A 22,379-nucleotide genomic window follows, 5' to 3' on the forward strand; every position below is an offset into this window, starting at 1 on the left:
ACGTAACTGCAATTACTATCAACGCAAAACCTGTTTTGTTTCATGCACGGTATCGATTCATAGCTTCTGGAGAAAATCCCAGCTGTCAAACCATCCATCACAGTCAAGGTATCTGATATTTAGGAGGTTAATGGTGAGGCGAATGGCGTTTGTGTGATTTTGACAATAGCCATATAAACCACACCAACTATGAGGAACAACTTTTTTCAAGATCTTCATAAACCGGTAGAATTATGAAAGAACATATCGAAAACAAACTACAAAAGTTACTTTCAGTGAGCTAGATAAACAAACTCACATATTTTCGCCGAAATCGTATTAATGGGCTTTATTTTGTTGAGTTTGATTTCGATCTTTCATCACGTACTCAACAAACGAATGTATGTTCATATTTACATACTTTCCACGATATTTGACTCTTTATCACTGTAATTAAGCGCCTTAGTTCCTCAATATTCCACAAATCTTGATAGCATACATCGCTTTCTCGTGACAGCTTTCTCGAAACTTGAAATATTATGCACCTCAGACAGGTAATATAAATTGTCGGATGTATAAGTTGAATTGGAGCTATCTGTCAAAACTGCGTTCGCACTCAGCGCGTTGGGTGCTTGGCATCATCGCATTTGTGGGTTAGCAAATCAATGAACATCGTTTGATATTATCATTTGCAATGTGGAAAAAAAAGGTTAGTGCGTACGATGGTTAACAGCCCGCTAATAAACATAGCCCACGAGTGCGTTACTGGAAAAAGTGCAAATGCCTACATTTTTTTGTGTATAGACTCGGGCGTCGAATGTCGCGCTCGTCAATAATAGATTCGGGCTCATTCGGGTACCAATTACGCTGACACTGGTGGAAGGTATCCTGCAGCAGTGATACATTTTTACAGAAAACTTGCATTTGGATTGTTTAACTCTGAGGCAAGAATTTGTTTTTACGCTAACGTGTAAGGGAAAGTAGGTGTGGACGTAGTGGCAAGCGGAGTGTGATTGTTTGTGCGGGTGAAAAGGTGCAAGAGGTGGGAGGAGAGGGTGAAGCTGGAGTACCCGGTTGATCATGTTACGAGAGAAGCTGTTGTTGTGAATACAAGCAATATATATATAAATACTACACGCCGCTTATACGGTTCCACGCAAAACGGTTTGTGCTATTTCCCTGGGACGATCCGCCATCTCCCATAAAACGCCGCCATCACACAACAAACGCCAGCTGGCTCGGTTGGCTAGAGTAACGGCGTGGAAGCTGATGTGATCTCGGCACCCTAAAATGTGTCAACACTGGGCCGAGCGAGTATAAGATGTCTACACCGATTAAACGGAAAATAACTCTAGAACTCGCCAGCAAAAAGTCCACCCTAATTAAGGATCGCCCTAGCGTCTTCCAGCGCCTCGGTACGAAGAAAATCATTCGTCCCGGTTCAACACAACAGCAGCAGCAGCAGCAGCAACATCAGTACATCTCCCAGGAAGGCGCCATTACCGTCGCAGTGAGTGTTCTTTGGCATGCAATGCATATTATTCGAGCTAATCGATCTGTTTGATTCCTTTTTCTTTAATTTTCGATTGCTGTCGCACCTGCATCTTTACTTGTCCGTGTAAAAGGAGAGTAAGGAGGAAATCGTGAAACGAATCGTATCGGCAGCGGAGGAACCGAAACCGTCCACTAGCGGAAACCCGGTGCTAGAGAGTGTCGCGGCCCACGCACGCTTGATACAGGCGCAACTAGCGGCCAAGCAGCTGCAGGTCAACAAGTCGCTCGGCGCCACCGGCAGCAGCGGTAACGAGGAAGCCATCGCTAGCGCGACAGGCCACACTAGCAGCGTCGGTGCCACGGAGCAGCGGTGTGCCGGGGAGGTTGGGATTGGGGCGGCAGTGGCTAAGGACAGGCACTACGAGCACGCGGAGGGTGCTGGCGACAGTACGCCCAGAAGCGGAGACTACTATCACTCGCAGGTGAAAGTTGCCCACAGTCACCATCAGCACCACCACCACCACCACCACCATCATCATCAGCAACAGCAGCAGCAGGGGCATTCTTATCAGAAGTATCATCAACATCAGCACCACCGCCACCCAGAGGAGGAGCAGCAGCACCAACAGCATCAGCGACTGTCCCGGGACAGGGTGCACAGTCTCAGCAGTGACCGGAGCAGTATCGGCGAGCCGGAGGCCGAAGTACGCGTTAGTCGCCGGGCGCGCGGTGCCACCGGTTGGGACGAGTCGTCCCTGGAGAATGCTGATCAGGACATACTAGAGCGCAAGCGTAAAGAACTGCAGCACGAGCTGAAGCTGGAGATGGACTCGAGCTCGAGCAAGAAACAGAAGGACGGGCGGGGCGGCGGCGGCGAATTGAGCAAAAAGTTGAAGAAGATGAGCGGCGGCGGAAGTGGTGGTGTCAGCTCGCATCATCGTTCACAGCACCACCAGCCGCAGCAGCACTCGTCGCACCATCAGCACTCGCTGCAGCAGCAGCAGCAACGCGGCGACATCGGACACGGGCACGGGCACGGGGGGCACGGCCATGGGCAGATGCAGCTGCCGCAGCACCACACGTCGTCGAGCACCACCGAGAGCACCAGCAGCTCGGGATCGGAATCGTCCGAGTCGGATACCTCCAGCTCGACCAGCTCATCGTCGCACGACTCCAACCATCGGCGGCTGAAGAAGCGTGGCCACGCCGTGTCGGGGCGCGCCCGCCGGGGTGACTCCAGCTCGAGCTCGGGCACGGTGGTGGCCACCGCGACCGTCGGCACCGTCTCGTCGGCCGGCTCGTCGGGCAAGCTGTCCAAAAAGCACGCCAAAAAGTTGGCGGCAGCGGCAGCGGCGGCGGCGGCGAGCCAAGAACAATCCGAACGGAGCAAGCGCATGGCGAAGGCGAAGGGTGGAGGTGGTGGTAGCGGTAACGGTAGTGGCTCCCTGCTCACCAAGACCATCCGCGTCAAGCGGCTGCACCCGGGAAGCCCCAACGGGGGCAGTGGCGGAAGCGGCAGCACGCACCACGTGTCGCGCAAAGTGTCCCGCGAGCTGTCGTCGAGCAGCTCCTTGAAGTACACCATCGCCAAGGCCAAGCTGCACAGCTCCTCGTCGTCGTCCAGTGCAAAGAAGGAGAAAATTTCGGCCCTCGTCGCGCGGGAACGGGTGCGCGTGAAGGAGCGCGAGCTGGCACTGCGCGAGAAGGAACGGGAGCTGGTACTGCGCGAGAAGGAACGGGAGCGCGAGAAGGAGCGGCTGCGTTTGCGCGAACGCGAGGTACGCGAGCGGCTGGGCAAGATGCGTCCCGCGTCGCCTCCGCGCATGAGGGCGGTCGCAGTGTCGCCGGTTTCGTCGCGCGGCGGTGGATCGCTGCAGGGCAAGGGCAAGAAAAGCCCCGAGCGACGGCTCTCGTCGCCCCTCTCGTCGTCACGCTACCGGGAGATGGTGCCGATGCGTCGCGAACGCACACCGGAGCTCGCGCGAGATGAACGCCGCCGCAGCCACGAATCGCTAAAGGAGCGCGAGCGGCGCGTGCGGGAAGTGATGCGCAGCAAGGAGCGTGACGACGTGCTGGTACGCTGCGGCGATCGGCCTCGCGAACGCGACCGGCTGTCGGTCAAAGAGCAGCACCAGCAGCAGCAGCAACAGCAGCAGCATCAACATATGCATCCGCATCAGCACCAACACCCACACCAGCACCAACACCCGCTCCAGCAGCAGCAGTCCCCGCAACAGCAGCAGCAGCAGCAGCAGCAACAGCAGCAACAATCGCAGGCACGTAACCTGCGGCGAGACAACGACGGTGGGCTAGAAAAGCCGGACCGCCACCGACCGGTCGAACGTTTGCTTCCCAGGCCGGCGGAACGGGCCCGCGCACTGGCGGCGGCCCGTTCGCCCGGCAAATCGGTCGACCGCGACCGAAGCCGATCGCCCGGTTCGCCCGGCCGCCGCGGAGGGCTGCGTGACCGCGAGCGTTCGTACGAGCGGAGCGCCTACCTGCACGAGCTTCACGAGCGGCGGACGTCGAGCAGGTCGCGGGAGCGCGACTACGTATCCGCGCACGGCCCACCGCCCTCGATGAGAACGAGTCGTCGCGACAGCCCTCCACCGCACTACGACGTCCGGCACGGACCCGTCACGGGTCGCGATTCGTCGGGAGGCGGCGGAATGCGCATGGACTACCGCGCCGAGCGGGACGAGCTGGCGTACGTGGACAGCCGTATGGGTGGCCCGATGGGTGGCAGTGGTCGCGGTGAGCGCGGGGTAGGTGGTGGCCGCGACGAGTACGGCGTGCGCGACTACCCGGATGATCCACCACCGAGACGCGAGCAGCATCACGAACGCCCATGGGATTCCGACGTCCGTGGTGGTGGTGGTGGCGGCGGCGGAGGAGGAAGTGGCGGTGGTGGTGGAGGCGGTGGTGGCGGAAGTTCCGGACGATACGGCGATCGCGGTGACATGGGCCGCGGTGAGTGGAACGAGCGTGGAGGAGATGCCCATGGGCCAATCGATACCGACGGTCCTTACATGGGTGGCGGCGGTGGCGGCGGCGGCAGAGGAGGGGATCCGCGCGGCGCATGGGAAGATCGACCATCGTGGAAGGACGGTCCCGGTGAGCCGTGGCACTCGGAGCGCGAAATGCCCCCCGAACGTGGCATGCAGGTCGATTGGAAGTACAAGGAGCGCCAGTGGGAGCACGAGCACGGCGTCGAGCGTGGTGGACTTCCCACCGGTGGAGGTGGCGGTGCCGGAGGTGGTGGGCACGGGCATGGCGGGCACGGTCTCGGTGGACACGGGGGCGGACCCCCCGGGCCAGCATCCCGTCGTTCCTGGCAGCAATCGAACAGTGGACCACCGGGAGTCTCCGGTGGTGGTGAACGAGGAGGAGGAGGAGGTGGTGGAGGCGGTGGAGGAGGAGGACCAGGTGGAGGGGGTTCGGGTGGCCCCGCAGGCGATTGGCTGGGGCCGAAGGGTGAGCACGAGCGTGACTTTATGCCGCACCAGCGACCCAACGATCGGCCCATGTTCCGACGCCATCACCATCAGGGTCCGTACCATGGCCATCCAAGAAAGCCACACCTTGGCGCCGGTGGAGGTGGTGGTGGTGGTGGCACTGGTGGCGGCGGTGGAAGCGGACTCGGTGGAAGTAATGGCAACGCGCCGCCCGGGCACGGGGTTGGTGGACAGGGTGGCATGAGCCGCTTCCAGCCGAACAACAAGTATAGCCTCAACCGAACGCAAGCCAATCTGCAAGCAGCCGAACGCAACGCACCCGGAGGGGTCGGAAGCGCTGGCGGGCTGGGTAACCATGGGCCACAATCCCACCGCCAGACCCCGCCGGTGTCGGGTGGGTCGATCGGAATGCAGCCACCATCTGCTGCCGGTGGTCATCATCACGGTTCCCATGGCCATTCGCCTGCTCACAACTCCGGCGCAGGGAACCCCGGTATGCAGCAACAGGGCGCGCGCCACGAGCCACATCCACACAGCGACACGCACGGCCATAGCCAGCATCATCACCAACATCAACAGCAACAGCAGCAGCAACAGTTTGCCCCACACCAGCCGCAACCTTCTGGCACCGTTTCGGCCGCTCCGCCTCAACCCCAACAAACGCGAGACCGCGCCTACGACGAAGGCATTCTGAAGCAACAGCAATCACCGGCGACGGCGGTGGCGGCGGCAGCAGCAGGAACCGGCACCGACCAGACGACGGTGCAACGCCGCCCCACACCACTGGACGCTCCGGCGAGCCCCACGCCAGACACGGACGCTTCGTTTAACGCCACTCCATCCATCGGGATCCCGCCAGTATCGTCCCCAAGCACGCTGGTAGCCTCATCGCCGCTGGCCAACGGCGCCGATCCGGCTGCCGCTTCCCTCGGGCCGGTGACCTCGCTGATCTCGATGGACTCGATGGAAGTCGACAATCTCAGCGAGATCAGCGACGATGCGGACGAAATTCTAATGCGCGAAGAGGTAAGTGTCGCCAGCTCTCGGCAACCCTTCCGGGTAACCTCCTGGCAATCCAATCAGTTTTCGTTTCTTGTCGTCAACCCGTACTCGGATAACGTAGCTTCTAATGGGGCTTAGCAGTACAAAGGTTCAATTACGTGTACGGTTAAACAAATATTAGGACATTTCCTACATTCAATGACATTTAGCGTTGGAAAAGCTTTTCCAAAATCCGGCTTGTTCCAAAGCTAGCTAAAAACATAAACCAAATCTAATTGGGGATATCGTATTGGTTGGCTAGATAAGATGTTGTTACACTTGTCATCACTAAAGACTTTCACAGTTTGCGTAGGGTTTTTGTTTATATGAACTGTGTTAAAGTTTGCGATCATAAAAACAACATATTCGTGGTCTTTCATATTCTCCTCAAACCGGTAGTGTATGGTATTTGCCGGGATCGGAATTCGTTTTTTTTTTAATTTTCCATCAACACCAACCTACTAGCTTTTCTGTCGCCACTTTCATCGTATGGGTTTAGTGTAGAAGGATTTCCACACATCATACCATCCGACCAGTTGTTGTTTTGGTTTTTTCGACTTTTAGTTGGTGTCCTGGTTTCGATCGCTGTTTCTTATTTGCTTTCTCCACAAATCATCTAACCTCATTTGTGCTCATTATGGTCGTGTTTTACTAACACCCGCCCCCCGCCCCCATACACTTCGCACCACTTCCGCCGGTTCTTCGGTTGCTCTTGAAGGAGGAGATCGGCTGGAAAGAATGGACCCCGGTCGAACCGCCGCCGGTGGTGGGAAGGATGAGCGGCGGCGACGGTCAAGGTTCCCCGAAGCGCTTCTACGACGTGGCCGATGCGTCGACCGTTTCACCATCGGGGCCTCACCACGGATGTGTTCCGAACCAGCAGCAGCAGCACCAGCACCATCAGCAGGATGAGCAGCGCCGGGGACCGTTCTTGTCGAAGGCACGGTACAAATCGTACGAGGACGCGATCGTCGGCGGAAGTCGCCACCTATCCGACGAGCCTTCCGTAAGGACTCTCTCGCCATGCATTTTCCAGCTTTGTTTTTTGCCCGGTGGATTCCAACCCCGCTTGAACGCTCCTCGTCCCCGTTCCCCGCTGACACATGTTTATCAACACACCTTGCACCAACACGCCCACAAGCCGTTTGACAACAAAAGGCATTTAAGCCCATTTTGGCGTCAAATATTTCACGGATGTTCAAGCAGCGTTGGAAACCCGTTCATCATTTGTAATCGTCTTTTTTTACCTTTTAGCTCATCTCACTCATTTTGCTTTGCTTTTGAAGTCGATGTGTGCATGTGCGTGTGGGTTATGTTTTTATTGCATTGCAAATCAGGTCGTATTTTCCTTTTTTCAGTTCAGCGTCTCCGGGCAGTAGTTGTGGCATGTCGCTTTCCGGCTTTATTTGCTCAAAGTATAACCCTGCAATCCCATCCCCCCTCCCTCCCCCCTGCTGAAATGCTTTTCAAGATGAAGAGAAAGTATCATTTCAAGTAGCGCTTTGCAGACGGCATAAGGTGGCGAAAACGAATCTGAACAATCAATTATTAATTATGTTGAAGAAAACAATTTCAGCTTTCTCTGTTCGACCAGTTTCAAACGCTATAACCTCATCATTTTTTAAAGATTACGGCTTCTTTTCACGATATTTGTTGACTTGTCTTTGGGCATTTTTTGGTTTTTGGATGTACCTCCCCATTCGTGGATGTTTGGAGAGAGAAGAATTTATTCATCTTTTGCATTTACTGAAGAAAAAATCTTAGCATATTTTTTTCTGAACTTACATTTTTTCTTTTGCAAAAATATAAAAGGTGAACACAATGTGTTCTAGCGAAATGATGGAGAGGTACATAAAATAAAACTAAAAATGCCATAAGATGGTCAACAAATAAACTACAAGGTAGCCGTTTGCGGATTCGAAACATCTTAAAAAATGATTAAGTTACGGCTTTTGTAAAAGAGCAGTAAAACAACACCGCTGACAAGTGTTCGGGCAAGATTCCACGCCAATATATTCTAGTGTTAAAACATTTTACCCAATTTGCTTTGGCCATCAGAAAAATATCTGAAACGATATTGTCGTAAAAAAATAACGTTGCCATAAATTCTCATTTTCGAACATTTGCACGCATTCATCATGAGACCCTGCACTCCCGAGTATCATTTACGCTTCCATGGCTTCCATTTTTTGTTTTTGAGCTCTGTTCATTCATCGATGCATCGTTCGCTGCGCATCGGCTATCCTAATAGATAAGTTGGCCCTGAGTGATGTTTGTGAGGTTGTAGGCAAATCGAGGACTATTGAAAAGAAAACACTTACCCCCCGTAGCTACGACCAACACACAACAAACATTCGTTTCGCAGAACTTATTCGATTTCTGTTTTTTTATTTCTTATCTCCTTCCGATATACTATGATATAGGAACTTGGAACGAACCAACTGTGCGAGTCGTTATCCACCGGATCTATCTCGCTGCTGGGCCAAGAGCCGGAACTGGACCAGAGTGCGACGGTGGTGGCGAGCGTTAGTTCTATTTCGTCTCAACCGAGCGCTTACGGCCCTGAAGCGGATGGCGGCAGCAGTGTTGCACCGGAGGCGGACGTTGGCGTCGGAGGAACGGTGCCGCCTGCAGCGGTGGCTCTCGCTACCGCGGGATCAGGGGAGATGACGGTAGGCACGGCGGCGGACGTACCCTCGGAAGGCTACGGCGAGGCGGAACAAACACAGGTCGGACGGGACGCGGGCAAGCTGCACGCCAACAAGGAGTTGAAGGAGGAGATGGATCTCGACTTCGAGGAGATTTCCGACGGCGAGCTGGAGGCGGAAGAGAACCGCGGCAAGGCCGGGCTGGGTGACCCGCTCGGCGTGGACTGGGGCAGCCTGACGACGGAGGTACTCCATCCGCTGAAGCATCCGGGCCATCGGCAGCACACGCACCAGTTCCCGGTGTCGGCCCGCAACCGCTGGAAGGCGCACCACATTCTGCTCGACATCGGCATCTCGGTGCGCCTGGCCGGTGCCAGCTACGCCCACCGTGTGCTGACCGAGGCGAAGGAGCGGCTGCGCGAGGAGCTGGAGGAGTTCCACTCGGTGGCGGCTGCCGCGCGCACCGCACTGTACCACAGGGGAGCGACAGAGAAGCATACGGCGCCGAAGGCAGAGTCAGACAGCCGGGAGGATGGTACCGGTCGCGGAAAGACGGAGGAGGAGACCGACGCCGGCGGTTACGAGGCTGGTTCGTTGAACACCGGTGGACTGCTTAACGGTGGCGGTGCCGACGCTACGGGTGTCAAAATGGAGCAACATGCGGTGCGGATCAAAACGGAATCGCCGGAGCACACCGGGGATGAGCCGGGACAGTCGCCACCGGAGTCGTTGCCGACGGAGTCGAAGGTGGAACCGCAGCAGCAGCAGAATCAGCAGCAGCAAAACCCTACGCCGGACGCGGCTTCCATCAGTTCGCTCGTGAGCAACATCGAGCAGGACGTGGAAGAGATGGATCGCATTCTGCACCCCGTCGCCGCCGTCCACGTGGCCAGGCGCGAGCGGGCCCGTCTGCGTCGGAACTTGATCCTGGCGAGCGAGCCAGTCGCGGGCCAGCAACGCCAGTGCGGACGAGCCCTCAGCGCCCGAAAAGACCTGCAGATCCGACGCCAGCTGTGCGGCTACCCGCCCATCACGATGGCCACGATGACGGCGTGCGCGGCCGGAGCCGCCACCGGCTTCCTCCACCAGGAGCTGCTGGCCGATGCGCCGCTTGGTCGCGGTGGTGGCACCGCCCGGCCCGAGCTCCGGGAGGAAATCCGACAAATGTATCTAAAGATGGTCGCCGAAGAGCGCCAGACACAGCAATTACTCGGCATCAGTGCCACGCTGCCCGCTATACTCAACTAGACGGCGACTACCCACAGCACACCTGTTCTCATTTTGCTTGCAGCGAAGCAATTGAAGCTATTGAAACGGTGTCTGTTTAGGACTATTGCCTCTTCGAAATTACCCTTTGAAATAACCACAAACAGCTACGTTTAAGTGAATTTAAAAAAAAGAAACGTAACGTAAATCGACTGCCCCATAGGCATAGACATATTCAGCATAAATACGTGAATATTTCTATACGATAAGAAAATTAGCAATAAATTGTTCTAAATAGAATTCGAATATTCTAATTCAATAAACGCTCCAAATCCGCACAACAAAACCGGTCCGGTGTTTTGTTCTCTCCCGATTCGACAGCGGAATTAAACTCACCCACCACCCCAATCACAAGACAGCTAGGTTAGCACAGGTTTTTCAATCAACTTTTCAATCGATGAAATGGTTGTTTATTTGAGTGTAAAAAAGAATATTTGACTGTGTTTAATCTATATATTTGCTTGTGTTGTTTGCTTGTTCATTGCAATGCATGTTTGATTCTAATAATTATTTAAATTTCTTGCTTTACTATATACTTTTGTTCTTTGTTGTTGTTGTTGTTGTTGTTGTTTTTAACTACGTTTCCTAACCGTAATGTAGTGATGCGTCCGGTACTCTCGTTTTTTTGCTCGCTCTAGATGATCAATCGTAATTTGCTTCCCTTCTTGTTTCGTTAGTTTTATGCTACGTCCTACTTGCCACAGTTGCGCGGGTGGCGCCAACAGAATGCGTGTTTTCTTTTTTACATTCCCATACAGTGTACCACACGTCCGGGGGAACTCTGAACACATGTTTTTCATATATTTGTTTTTTTTTTAATTATTATTTGAAAGTTGCATTTTATCCATTTGGTTATGGTTGAATCGTAGTACCTTTTCTATTTAGTGATTTCGCTTTGTGTCTGAAAAAAAAGGATTGGTAACAATGCATCCTTTCGGTTTTGCGCTTCTCGTCAACTCAATATGACATACACACAACTTACTCTCGCTTTCTCTCGCTATCTATCCCTAAGCCTTTCGCGGTTTGAGGAATATCTAACGTATCCTTTACTTTTCAACTGGTTCGGAAGGAACGGCTGCGGCCCCCCTGGATTATGTCGCTCTCACTAAGGCATCATCTCAGATATGGGATTACTTTAAGCGACTTCTGAAAGAGCGTGAGCACCGGCGATTGCATTTAGAGGAGACGGTGTGTTCGCTGGTGGCACTAATATGGTTTATTTCCCCTCCCCTGGGGAATCGTTCGCATATGGGAGTGTGGTGTGATGGAATAGCTAGACGTTTTTTCTCTACTAGAATTATTTTAAATGTCCCCGTATCGTTCCGTGTACACTGCTATTTGTTTTTTTTTCCTCTTAATGCATGGCATGACACGATTGTACACACATAACAACAAAACACTATGAACATGAAACGAATCCCATAAATGACATCACCTTAGCCCAATGCAGAACCTTAATTTCTTGAAGTAAGTTATGTTTTTTAACTGTAAAGCATCATATATACACGATTACCCACCGTTTGCGCACAGCGGACACGATTTAAAACATACACCTCAATGTCCGTATGGTAAAACAAAAACAAGATAGGCTACTATAGAACAAACGAACTTGAAATACCGTTGTAGCGAGAAGCACAGCCGATTGCTCCCTTAGCTATGCACGCTCGCTAAGCTTCGTATGCAGTTCTTTCGCCTGGCGTGGGTGGTATGGGATAACGTCTATTTTAACCTTTGTCGCCAGCTTAGAAAGAAAATCTTCCTCAAGATGAATGTCCGTCCCATGCAGTACCACGTCTATTTTTCATACCTGATCTCTATATATCGACTATATTTAAGGAAGAAATAATCATAATAACAATATATTCAAATGCTTTTAAACCTACGAGAAACGACATCGTTTCAGTTAAGCTGGAGCGTATTCCATTTTGGGGCATATTGTGTTGTCACAATCAAGGCAGGAACATTGGATAGCATCAATGAAAAAGGAGCAGCAACGAAGCGAAACACTACAATAAATAGCTCTTTCGCAGCATGCCGAGTGCGTTTCGTTTTCCTTTGGGAGCGGTTGGTCCAAGACGTTCTTATGCTGCCGATTGTTGTTTGACTCGTCGAATGGAGAGTTGAAACGTAACGAATCGAACACAAATAACAGAACAAACGTAACCTCACGACTAGTGCAGGTAGCGTACGACCCGAGATTCTAAGTTAAGGTGAAACAGCTCGTCGCGGCGCTTCATAAATATACTGTAGATATCGGCTAAAGCTACTGAAATCGGATTTGCGCTAGTCAGCGCAATCGTAACCGCAAGTGTGTTGTCGGCGAACCACTTTCTACCTGCACCTGCCTTCCGTTAGGTCCTTCCTACCTCAGTCGGGAAAATTATGTACTAGCCATGCGTGTGTGTGTGTGTGTGTGTGTGAAGGCAGAAGGGGGAAAACAAGCTCAAATAAAATATGCAGTTAACCGAACAAGAAACGCGATGGGTTGCCAAGTCTTGTGGATTCGGTTGCGCTACCCCGCTTGACTCCCTTCAAAAATTTGTCCGATAATATATCGGCATATGTCTACCTGGGATAGTACGTTATTTGTTGTTGTTTTACTTCTCTAGAATGTACAGACTAGATGTATTTAAATTAGATAAAACATCCATCCAGTCCTGCCTAACGCTTCGCACTCACTTGTGTCATTTTGTTTTGGTTGTTTTACCCTTTTCAGCATTGCTTTCGTTTGCATCGGCATTATAATCCTAATTCTAATATCATTCAAGCAGTACAACAACAAGTGGGAACCCATGCGTTGCGATTGCTTATTCCTTGCACGACAATTCTGTATCATAGAGCGAAATGGAGGTAGTAATGATGATGACGGCGATGACAACGATGCTTATAAGAAACTAGTCTTAGTTTTTTATCATAGAAGGTATCATTATTGTTATTACTATCGTTTTAATTTATATGAACAGTAGCAGTTCATAATTATACATTGCTCTGGCCTGCTTGGCATATTTCCTAGCAACATGCTGTTGGACAAAAGTGCAAATCGCAAATCGATCACTCACAAGTGGCCTCATCACAAGACGAATTGCTTTTCGGCCCTTGGAATATCCCTTTTCCCCCATCGTCTAGATGTTATCAGCCACACAAAGCGTGTTTTTTTGTTCATCAAACTATGAAGATTTTACAAAAAACAAAAGCAAATTTCATCAAGTTGAATCAGCTTCACGAATGTGCTGCCGTCTCAGCAACTGTCTACATTTGCTACAATCAATGTGGTTGAAGTAGATTCTTTTTGTTTGAGTTGCAAATTTTGCTGGCTGAATATTTTGTCACTCGCACGTTTGTTTGCCCACTGAGCTCGAATCGAAGAGTTGTGATGCTTTCGGTTTCGTTTTTGATAAAGCTAACGGATAAGCCCTCCGATCGAGCGTCGGAGAAACCCGGGACTTTCCTCGATTACCTCGTTGCCTAAGCAAAAGAGAATGCGTGTGAAGGGTACATCGGAGGGGCAAGTTATTGTCACCCCTTTCCCTTGCGCCTTGCATCTTACCACCATGCCTAGGCAAATCGACCGAGAAAGGTCGATGAAAAGATCGTCAATACGATCTTCGAAATGTACAATATCAATAAATTAGCATGAAATGCGTTCCATGACTGGAAGCGGCACCTGCGTCGAGCCTGCGAGAAAAAGGTATTATCACACGGTTTTGAAGCCGCCTTTTCCGAAAATGTATTCCCATTGGGTGTTGGTTAAAAATTATGAACCAATTGAAAGACAAGATACACACAAGTAAAGAGTATGAGTATCGAAGCAACTCCACTCGAAGGCTTGGTATACGAAATTCGTAAACCACTTCTTTGCACGCGCGTAAATAGTCAAAAGATTCAGGAGTGCAGTGGCACACGAAACGGATCGCCACACGAACGGAGGAGAAAGGAATACATAAACTGTAAACCTAGTACACCCTAAAAAGCGTCTTATAGCTACGTCGCCGTGAATGTTCCCATTGCTGTGATCTTGTAGTCCGCCGCGACTCGTTCGCCGGAGCCGGTCGAGATCCTAGACGGTCACTAGCGCCCGCACGTCCTTCTGCACCACGTAGAATTTGTTTTTCTTGCCAATCAGCCCCCAGATGACGGCCACGTTTTCGATGACCACGTTGATCGGGATGGTGCAGAGCGCACCGAGCACGCAGGCCAAAAATTTCACCAAACCGAACCGGTACAGCGAGAACGACTTGATGACGCCGAACACGTACATGTAGATGTTGAAGCCGGCGATGAAGGCGCACACGAAATCGATCAGATTCGGGCAGGGGATGGGGTATAGCGCCGCGAACACCATATTCGACGTCGAGAGCGGCATCGTGATCCACGAGCAGAGGCTGATGCCCAGCAGGATCTTGTTGCGCAGCGGGATGGCCGGCGAGCGCACCACGAGCAGGATGCCCTGCAGCCAGCGTTTGCGCTGCTGAAGAAAGTCGACCAGCGTGAACGGGGACTTCTCGTACATCTCACCCTCGATAAAGTTGAACGTGTAGCCCTGGGCGTAGGCACGCATCGCGAAAAAACAATCCTCGGCTACCGACCCATCGACGCCGTTGTCAAACGAGACGTCCTTCTCCGCGTGAACCTGCGTGGAGGAGGGAGAGATAAGGCAAACTATGTAGCTTCTAACCGGTCGAATCGAATGGGCGACATCGGCAACCTACCTGTGTCACTACGTAGCTGCCCTTCCAGCTGAAGAAGGGTTTGTGGAACATTTTGAACTGCAGCCGCAGCTTGCCCATGTCATCCGACACCCGGAAGCTGTCGGCCAGCGTCGTCAACCAGTTGACCACGTTCTCGTTGGCGTACGTTATTAGCCCCTGGCCGAACGGGTGCTTGCCGTCCAGCACAAAGTTGATGATGCCCCGGACGCTGTTCTCCGTCAGCAGCGTCTCCTCGTCCAGGTGCACCACCCAGTCGGTGTTGTTCAGCACGTTCACGCTGTCCTCGAGACAGTACTGCAAGGCACGCGCCTTGAACATCGCACCCGACTTCGTCTGGTACTCCTTCGGCACGACGATTTCGCGCGTCCGCCGGTGCTTGGGCAGCCCGATCGGTTTGTCCGTCACCACCTCGATCAGGAAGTTCTCCAGCCCGGTGTCGAGGCAGGTGTTCATGTTACGCAGCACGTTCGACTTCACCAGCTCCGAGTAGTCGCCACGAGTCACGATGCGGATGCAGATGAACGGTGCCAGCAGCGGCGAACCCTTCAGGACCACCTTCTCCGGGAACGCATTGTAGATGACGAGCCCGAAAAAGTTAAACATCACCTGCGGCAATGTCAGGAACGTGAGCACTCGCAGGAGGTACAGCACGATCGTCGCCACCGTGCCGTACTCGGCCCACGGGTCGATGGCAACGAACGAATTCTCGTTCACCTTGATGCCACCGGAAAAGATCTCGAACAGGATTAGCAGCACGAACAGTAGCGCGCAATGCAGAAGGTGTTTCGAAATGGAGTTCAGCATGTTGGTTGGCTATTTTCTCTTTTCCACTGCGTATAATGTAGTAGCAATTGTTCGCTTATCACACAGGATTTCTCTGGGCCCGGCTGTGAATATCTTTAGTAGTTGTTTAGCGTACTTCTTCTGCAACCTAGTAAGAACGCGTGTTGCCGCTGCCGTTCAAGCAATGTTTGCTGATATAACCGTTAGAACTTCCAAGCGTGCGTCGCTGAATTGGTGTGTGGAATATTGCTGCAAGTGGAAAAACCAGTAACATATTTGATTAATAAATTTAAATAGGCTTGCTTATCCTAACTAGCTCTCTCTATTATCCGGACAGTTCGTGCCATCGTCAAATGGCAAATTTTATGGGTTCTTTAAACTTTCCCGTGACATCATCGACCCAATCGTACCGGCGTGTAACGAGTTAATTTTCTTAACACGTACGTGTGCATTACACGATTGCGGGTGCATGATTGTTCTTCTCTATTTCTTTATCAGCATTGGAGCATTCTGGCAAGGAAGAAGGAAAAACGTTAGCGTTCCATGATTCAGCTTTGCGTTACCGGTCTTACTACTCATTCTAATTGCAAAACCACGCATTATAGAAATATATTGTTTGCGGTTGTGAAATGTTGCAGAAAACGAATCGAAATGCGACCACACGGAACCGAAGGAGCAGGAAGGAAGGTGCCGCTGATTATTGTTTAGAGACGACCTACCGGGCAACGATAAGATAAGGCGGATATGCTTTGTGGCATCGTGGAAGGCAAGAGGGCTAAACCTCCCCGACCCATAAGGGTTTCCCCATCGTGTAATCGCATGCATGGTGCCCATGCAGATGAGCTTACAGTATGTTGAGATTAGGTTACGGTTCATACTCCTATCTTTTCAGCATGCTGGACTCCCGATTGCACGCAGTAAACCCGCAAACTGTTCGATAAATCAACATCGTGCCAAAGATGGAACCGTGATTATACCAATTGATTTAAAAAACACTAACGTTTGAGTGAAATTCGACGAAAAACGAATAGTAATAGATAGGGCGTCTCCATTTGTGGCAGACGTAGAACGGGGATCTTACTATACGGAGGATTTTCTTCCCCGCTTCAACCCATCACAACCGGCAATTTTTCCTTGATATTGATTGCTCTATGCTAAGGACCTGCCCTGCTGACGCCCTGAGGTTGTCTGTGGCCAGAGGTGGGAGGGTGGGAGAGTGTTATGCAATCGCTCTATTGCACGTTGAGAAAACGATGAAATCGAGAGCCTTTCGACGGACGTCAGATGGTTTCCCCCCGCCGACTCCTCGCCGCCTGACGAGACCAACCAGTCCGGAACAACCATGGCCCCCCGGGTCGTTATCGCCCTGGGAGTAAAAATTGGATCGCGGCAAAACTCACGACGCGCGCGCTCTATAGCGCTAGCGATGAGCAGGCTCTCGCGATGTTCTGGTATACGGGAGAACGACGACGACGACGACGTCGACGTTGTTGTTGGTATAGCGAAACCCCCTAATGCTGGCAACCTTGAAGGCCGCTCTCACACGTACCTACACAAATCTCCAAATCGGCGAGACTTGCTGATAGGTGAACCGCCGCGGAAAAGGCCGCGAATTTGCATTGTGTATGTGGGTGCTTTTAAATTGTCTATTCTCGAACTGGCGCGAATATTGTTCCGCAGCAATCAAGACACGGTGTGTTCTTGCTCGCTGGTTGCTTCAACCATCGTCCAAGGTTTGGGAACGATGAGCGATTTGGGGAATTCGTACACGGCGGGGGGAAAAGGTTATTTTCCGTACCGGGCTGCTACGCTCTCGCAATAAGGCAAACCAGAGAGTCCAAGACCGGTTTGCTAGCGACATCTTCATGTGGACGGCTTTTTATCCGTTTTTTCTTAATTTTTTAAGTCACACCAGAAATAAAACCAACATGTGACTACTGAATGAGACTGCCAAGATGATTCCAAGTGACACGACGAGTCGCTGGAACAAAAAAGAAAACATGAATCACATCAGTAAGTGTTCCCGCATGTGGCATTCATCGCGGGTGGTTTAATTAACATTGCGGTCCCCCTTTCCTGCCAGGGGAGGAACTTATCTAACGACTCATTAATTTAGCCATTGCCCGAGAGCTGTTCTACTGCTTGTCAGTTTGTTAAGGTGGCCTCTACCCCTTCCAAAGCGCCCTTGGCCCCAGCAAGCACATCTAGTTAACTTAGGCACACTCTAAACTCCGCGTAAACCTGGTCGTATTCATTAGCGACTGTTCAAATTGCTTCTGTTTCTTAACACTTCACTAGCTGCTACGATTGCTTTTCTCCCAACGAACGTAGAATAAATAATAAATGTTTCTAAGAATGAAGTGATGAAAGTTTGTTGTTTTGCTGTTGTGACTACATCCTTCACCTTTTTCATGCACTTGACTGTGAGTAGGAGTAGGTTGTTTTCGTTCCGGGTAACTGCATTGCTGTGGCTAGCGGTGTGCCATGATGCAACCTTATTGAGGCACACACGTCCACACAGGGCACACGAAGCGGCAGATAAGGGCCGTTCTCGCGTCACCGATAAGACAAGCCGGGCCAAAGGGGTACCAGGGCGAGCGTTTTCACGTGCGCGTTACGGCAATAAATGGCTGATTCAATACCCCAATGGCCGGGCGATAAAGCTCGTACCCGATACCGATGACAATGGGTGATCTGCTCCAATTTGTTGTTTCATTTATGACACGGTGCGGGTGCAAGAACGGTCCCACTCATCGCTTTTTATTAGGTTGAGGTGATATGGTAAAGATAGGCGAACCGATTGAACAAGGAAGTAAGGCATACTGCATACGATAACGCTGCCAGCTTACGCTGTGTTACAGCGCTAGTTGCCATACGACGAATCATCAATTCCTGGTGTGATTCATCCATCGAGGCCAGGCCGGATTTTTGCGAAGATCCCAAGAGTAACCTTATTACTCATCCCCCCCATGACACGGGGGCCCAGAGTTCGTTCGTTTGGTTTGACATTTCATAAAACGATTTTTTTGGAAACATTTCTCGTACCTAAAAGAAAGATATAGTTTAATAAGAAATCTCCAGAATATTATTTATTTCAATGCACGATTGTGAGAGATATTGTTGTTGAAAATTGCATTAAGTGAAAAATGAGGTTTTATTAAATATTAAATTTGATAAACTTTACAAAACGTAAATTTTATGGAAACTTACAGGCATTTTCCAAAAATATATTTAAAAAAAAACCCAATATTCACGCTTTATAGAGTTGTATAACGCCAGTTTTTTTTAACTAAACGGAACTCAATTGAACGATATCAGGGTATTAAAAAAATGTGATGTCCTTAAAAAATAAGCTACGTGAATTTGGGATTTTCGGAGGTAACTTAAAGCTTTTTCCTCTTCCTTTGTTCACACCTACAAACTACGCGTGATACTGTACGCTATGGACTGGTCTGTGGGTGCAGGATTTGCACAAGGCAATGGAAAAATGTTGCATGAGGCAAATAAAAAGGTCTCCTGAACTTGACCTGGAGATTCTGAGTAAAATTATAGTTTGGTGGGCCGTTACAGCAAGCTTGGCAGTCTAATTCAAGGAAAATAATTACAAATTCTATAAATATTGATTATTATTCATTCCACAACTATTTTAATCAAACACAACCCAACACTGTTTAAAAAACATCCGGCCGACCGGACCGTTTCTGGTGAAAAGAAAGAAGGCCCTCCAGCTTAAAACAGCAGCCCAAAGCAGCAGCTACTTATCAACGTTCTGGTACGCGCTACCAACCAACCACACCCATGCCATGTACGTGTGCTTGGTGTAAGTTGCTGATAGAGCTTAAACAACGTTCAACGCGCGTTCAGCATGCTGCCACGGGGTGACTCAATTAAATTCGTCGACGCTATCGAACGAAAACCCGATGAGTTGATGACATTCCATACCCAGTTAAATAAGCGCGCACACAGCAAGTATTTGATCTGTGGACCAATGGCTTTTTTCCCTTTGCCCCGCTGCAAGAAAAGGGGGGGAAAAAGGGGATGAGGAGCACAGAATAAATATTAGTTTCGAATGTTTGAATGTTTCGAATCAGAATGTGTACGAGAGCATGATAAGTAAACGTAATCCTTTATCAAGCAAACAGTAATTCAATTCAAGCACCCTTGAAGAACATGCAATCGAATCAACTATACATCCTTCAATCGGCGCCCGGTACCTTTCGTACTTTTCCGTATTCTTTGTGCCTTTGTTGCCAGATAGTAATGTACCTATTGGGTTCGGTAGGAGTTATCTAATCTTATCATTGTAAGAGGCGAAGCGGCCTATTTTTATTGGCACCATTACACAATCGGATGAATTACAATTGGATGATCAACAGAAGATCAATCTCCGAAAGGATGAAGCATTCGCATGGTGACACCAGTTCACCTACCGAATGCGGGTTCATCATCATACGGGTCAAAGCCATGGGCCATATGATGCCATGGGCCATATACACACACGCACAGCGAGTAAAAGTATGGCCCGTTCTGTTGGGTCACCTGTTTGGCTTTCCGAGCCATGTTTGCGGAACGTGCGTAGGTGTGCAATCGTTCGTTACCTCACGTGGCACAAGCAAGCGATTTAATGGACCCAGCCCGGCCAACAATGGCCTCTTCGAAACGGTTTTCCTCCGCCCAACAATGGGAAGGGCGATGATTTCACAAGCCACTGATAAGGTAGTCGTCGGATAGCCGACCGCCATATAAGGCAATCCGCTACTCGGCGTACACAGGAAGCAGCCGCACAGCGTCCTTCGTCGTTCGGCCTCTACGCCCATCGTCACCATGCGTGCCATAATCCTCACACCGTCACATTCTGCTAACGTCCAGCCCAGGACGCGCGTCAGTCCGCTCCGTGTGCTACGTAATGTCTCTTGCCCCTAGAATGGCAGAGCTTGCTAGAATGGAAACGTATTTGCAGAACTTTCGTTACGCAGTCCCATGTGACACAGTGTGCACTCACAATTGATGCCCATTTCTAGTGCTTACTTTAGCTAGGTAGGAAAACTAGCACGTTCATTACTTATTCGCGACCATGCCACCTACAGTGCAGAAGCACTCATTCAAAGCAGTCCAAACAGTGTGTCCGAAACGAAATAAAAATCCATCAAGGGGGCGGAAAACTTTCGCCACGCAGTGGCAGGTGGCAGCCCAGTGCCATCGATAGCATATGGGAATAAACCGGCTGTAGAACCCCATGTCACCCACACCGCACATCTAATGCACATGTTCCGAGTCCCAAAGGGCCAGAACAACGTGACGCCTCTAGGTTCCTACTGCGACATTAACAACAACCACAGTGAGGGGGCTTTGTAAATGTATGCAGTCTTAACAAGCAGTACAGAAAACGTTTCGATTTGATCTAAGCGGGAAACAATATCTCGTTCGTGAGTCGTACAAACTATGTAATTGATTCAACGCTGAGAAAATAATAGCTAGGAGGCCACCGCCCGCAATTTTTTACATTCGTTATCACGTTTCAAGTGAATTTAGTTTTTTAAACAAAGCTTTCTTCAAATCAGCAATAGGTGAAGGTGGAAGCTATTATTCGATTAAACAGAACTGAGAAAAAACGTCACAAACGATAATTTTATTTGTAAATAATAATCCATAACGGTTTCCAAGGAATATATGTTCCCAATCCAAAGCAGTGTTTTTCAATCAAATCTACGGAAAAAAAACATTTTTCCATCAACAGACAGAGCATTTCTTTGTCAAAATAACATGTTTCAAACCATCAAGGTTTTTATTTGGAAAAATAACACATGTTTCAGACCATCAAGGTTTCTTTGTGGATGCTTTCAGAAACAACATGTGTGTCGAACGTCATGTGACTCATTCATTATATCCGTATAACATTGGAAGAAGCTACCCTACTTCTTTTTGGGTAGGTCATATTGTTTCACACCGAAGAGCTATCATTATTTGTGGTTTGGGATTCACGTTTCATGCGACGATTTTTTTTATCTAAATTGACCAAATGTAATGTTCCACTGGAATTTCTACGATAAACATTACTATTAGAAGGATACAAAAGACAGTAAAATCAGTGAACATAAGAAAAAAATGGAAAAACGCACACCCGAAACCTGTTCTCACGCTACTCGAGACTTGTGCGAAACTCGAGAACGAAACAAGAGCGGGTTCTCAAACCTCGCGGATATCAAAGGTTTTTTGTAATGCTGCATCAAAGTCTCGGCATGTCACAAACATAAACGCACGCTACGAGGGCTTGTATTTGTGATGGTCGGCGCCACCAAACCGAGGGTCGCACGCTGGTTGCGAAGAGGCGCGGCAGTCTCTGCCGGGGGATGGGGCGGGGGGTTTTGATGATCCGATCCGAGAGGCGCTGTGCTTCTTCGTCGCATTCTATATCTCATGGCAACCTTCCGTGTTGCGTAACGTTCGCGAGGTGTCATCGCGGCGGCGGCGTCGACGACGTACACACATGGTCCGGTTTCGCAAAGTTTGCCTCGCTAGGCGTCTGAATAATAGAACGCAAGCTGTCGATCATATACCAGCAATTTAATGAGCCACCGTGGGAATGTTTACACTTTGGTATCGTACATAAATGAAAAAAGCACAGAACAGAAACAAACTATGGAAAAATTAAAAAAAAAAACTACAACTTTATGGTAAATTCTGGTGCCATTTTTCCTCTTAAAAGCATGCAATTGTTTTTTTAATGAGGCTTAACTTTTTGACTGCCTAGCGCACACTTTTACAGAATTTATTGTTAATTTTATTTTTAACATATAAAAGTTGAAAACAATTCCGACCCGACCTTTTTGCTTTACATCGAGGTAGCAGAACGATGGAGCCCGATAAAAATCAAGATTACACAGCAAAATTCTATAAAAATGAATGAAAACAATTTCTTATATAGCACTGACGTCTGATGCTATCCTTATAGGTAGATTTTCGAATGGCATGGTTCTCTATGGTTCTATTTAATATTAATTGGT

The 22,379-nt window shown here is 49.9% G+C and overlaps 2 protein-coding genes across 2 annotated transcripts; one reads left to right on the top strand and one right to left on the bottom strand.

The window, feature by feature from the left end:
- The first annotated feature begins 1,117 nt into the window (after positions 1 to 1,117).
- Positions 1,118 to 9,882, top strand: LOC131291032 (fl(2)d-associated complex component-like). The gene is made up of 8 exons (XM_058320223.1): positions 1,118 to 1,474; positions 1,605 to 1,843; positions 1,934 to 3,642; positions 3,742 to 4,334; positions 4,449 to 4,821; positions 4,879 to 5,954; positions 8,393 to 9,189; positions 9,286 to 9,882. Exons 1-8 carry the CDS (start codon positions 1,301 to 1,303, stop codon positions 9,863 to 9,865), a joined length of 5,541 nt encoding a protein of 1,846 aa, XP_058176206.1. The 5' UTR covers positions 1,118 to 1,300; the 3' UTR covers positions 9,866 to 9,882.
- Positions 9,883 to 13,557: 3,675 nt separating this feature from the next.
- On the bottom strand, positions 13,558 to 15,441 carry LOC131290578 (beta-1,4-mannosyltransferase egh). The gene is made up of 2 exons (XM_058319736.1): positions 14,593 to 15,441; positions 13,558 to 14,513 (listed from the first exon to the last, which is right to left on the bottom strand). Exons 1-2 carry the CDS (start codon positions 15,394 to 15,396, stop codon positions 13,941 to 13,943), a joined length of 1,377 nt encoding a protein of 458 aa, XP_058175719.1. The 5' UTR covers positions 15,397 to 15,441; the 3' UTR covers positions 13,558 to 13,940.
- Positions 15,442 to 22,379: the final 6,938 nt, after the last annotated feature.

This window comes from Anopheles ziemanni, chromosome X (assembly GCF_943734765.1).
Source record: "Anopheles ziemanni chromosome X, idAnoZiCoDA_A2_x.2, whole genome shotgun sequence".
Classification (NCBI taxonomy): Eukaryota; Metazoa; Arthropoda; class Insecta; order Diptera; family Culicidae; genus Anopheles; species Anopheles ziemanni.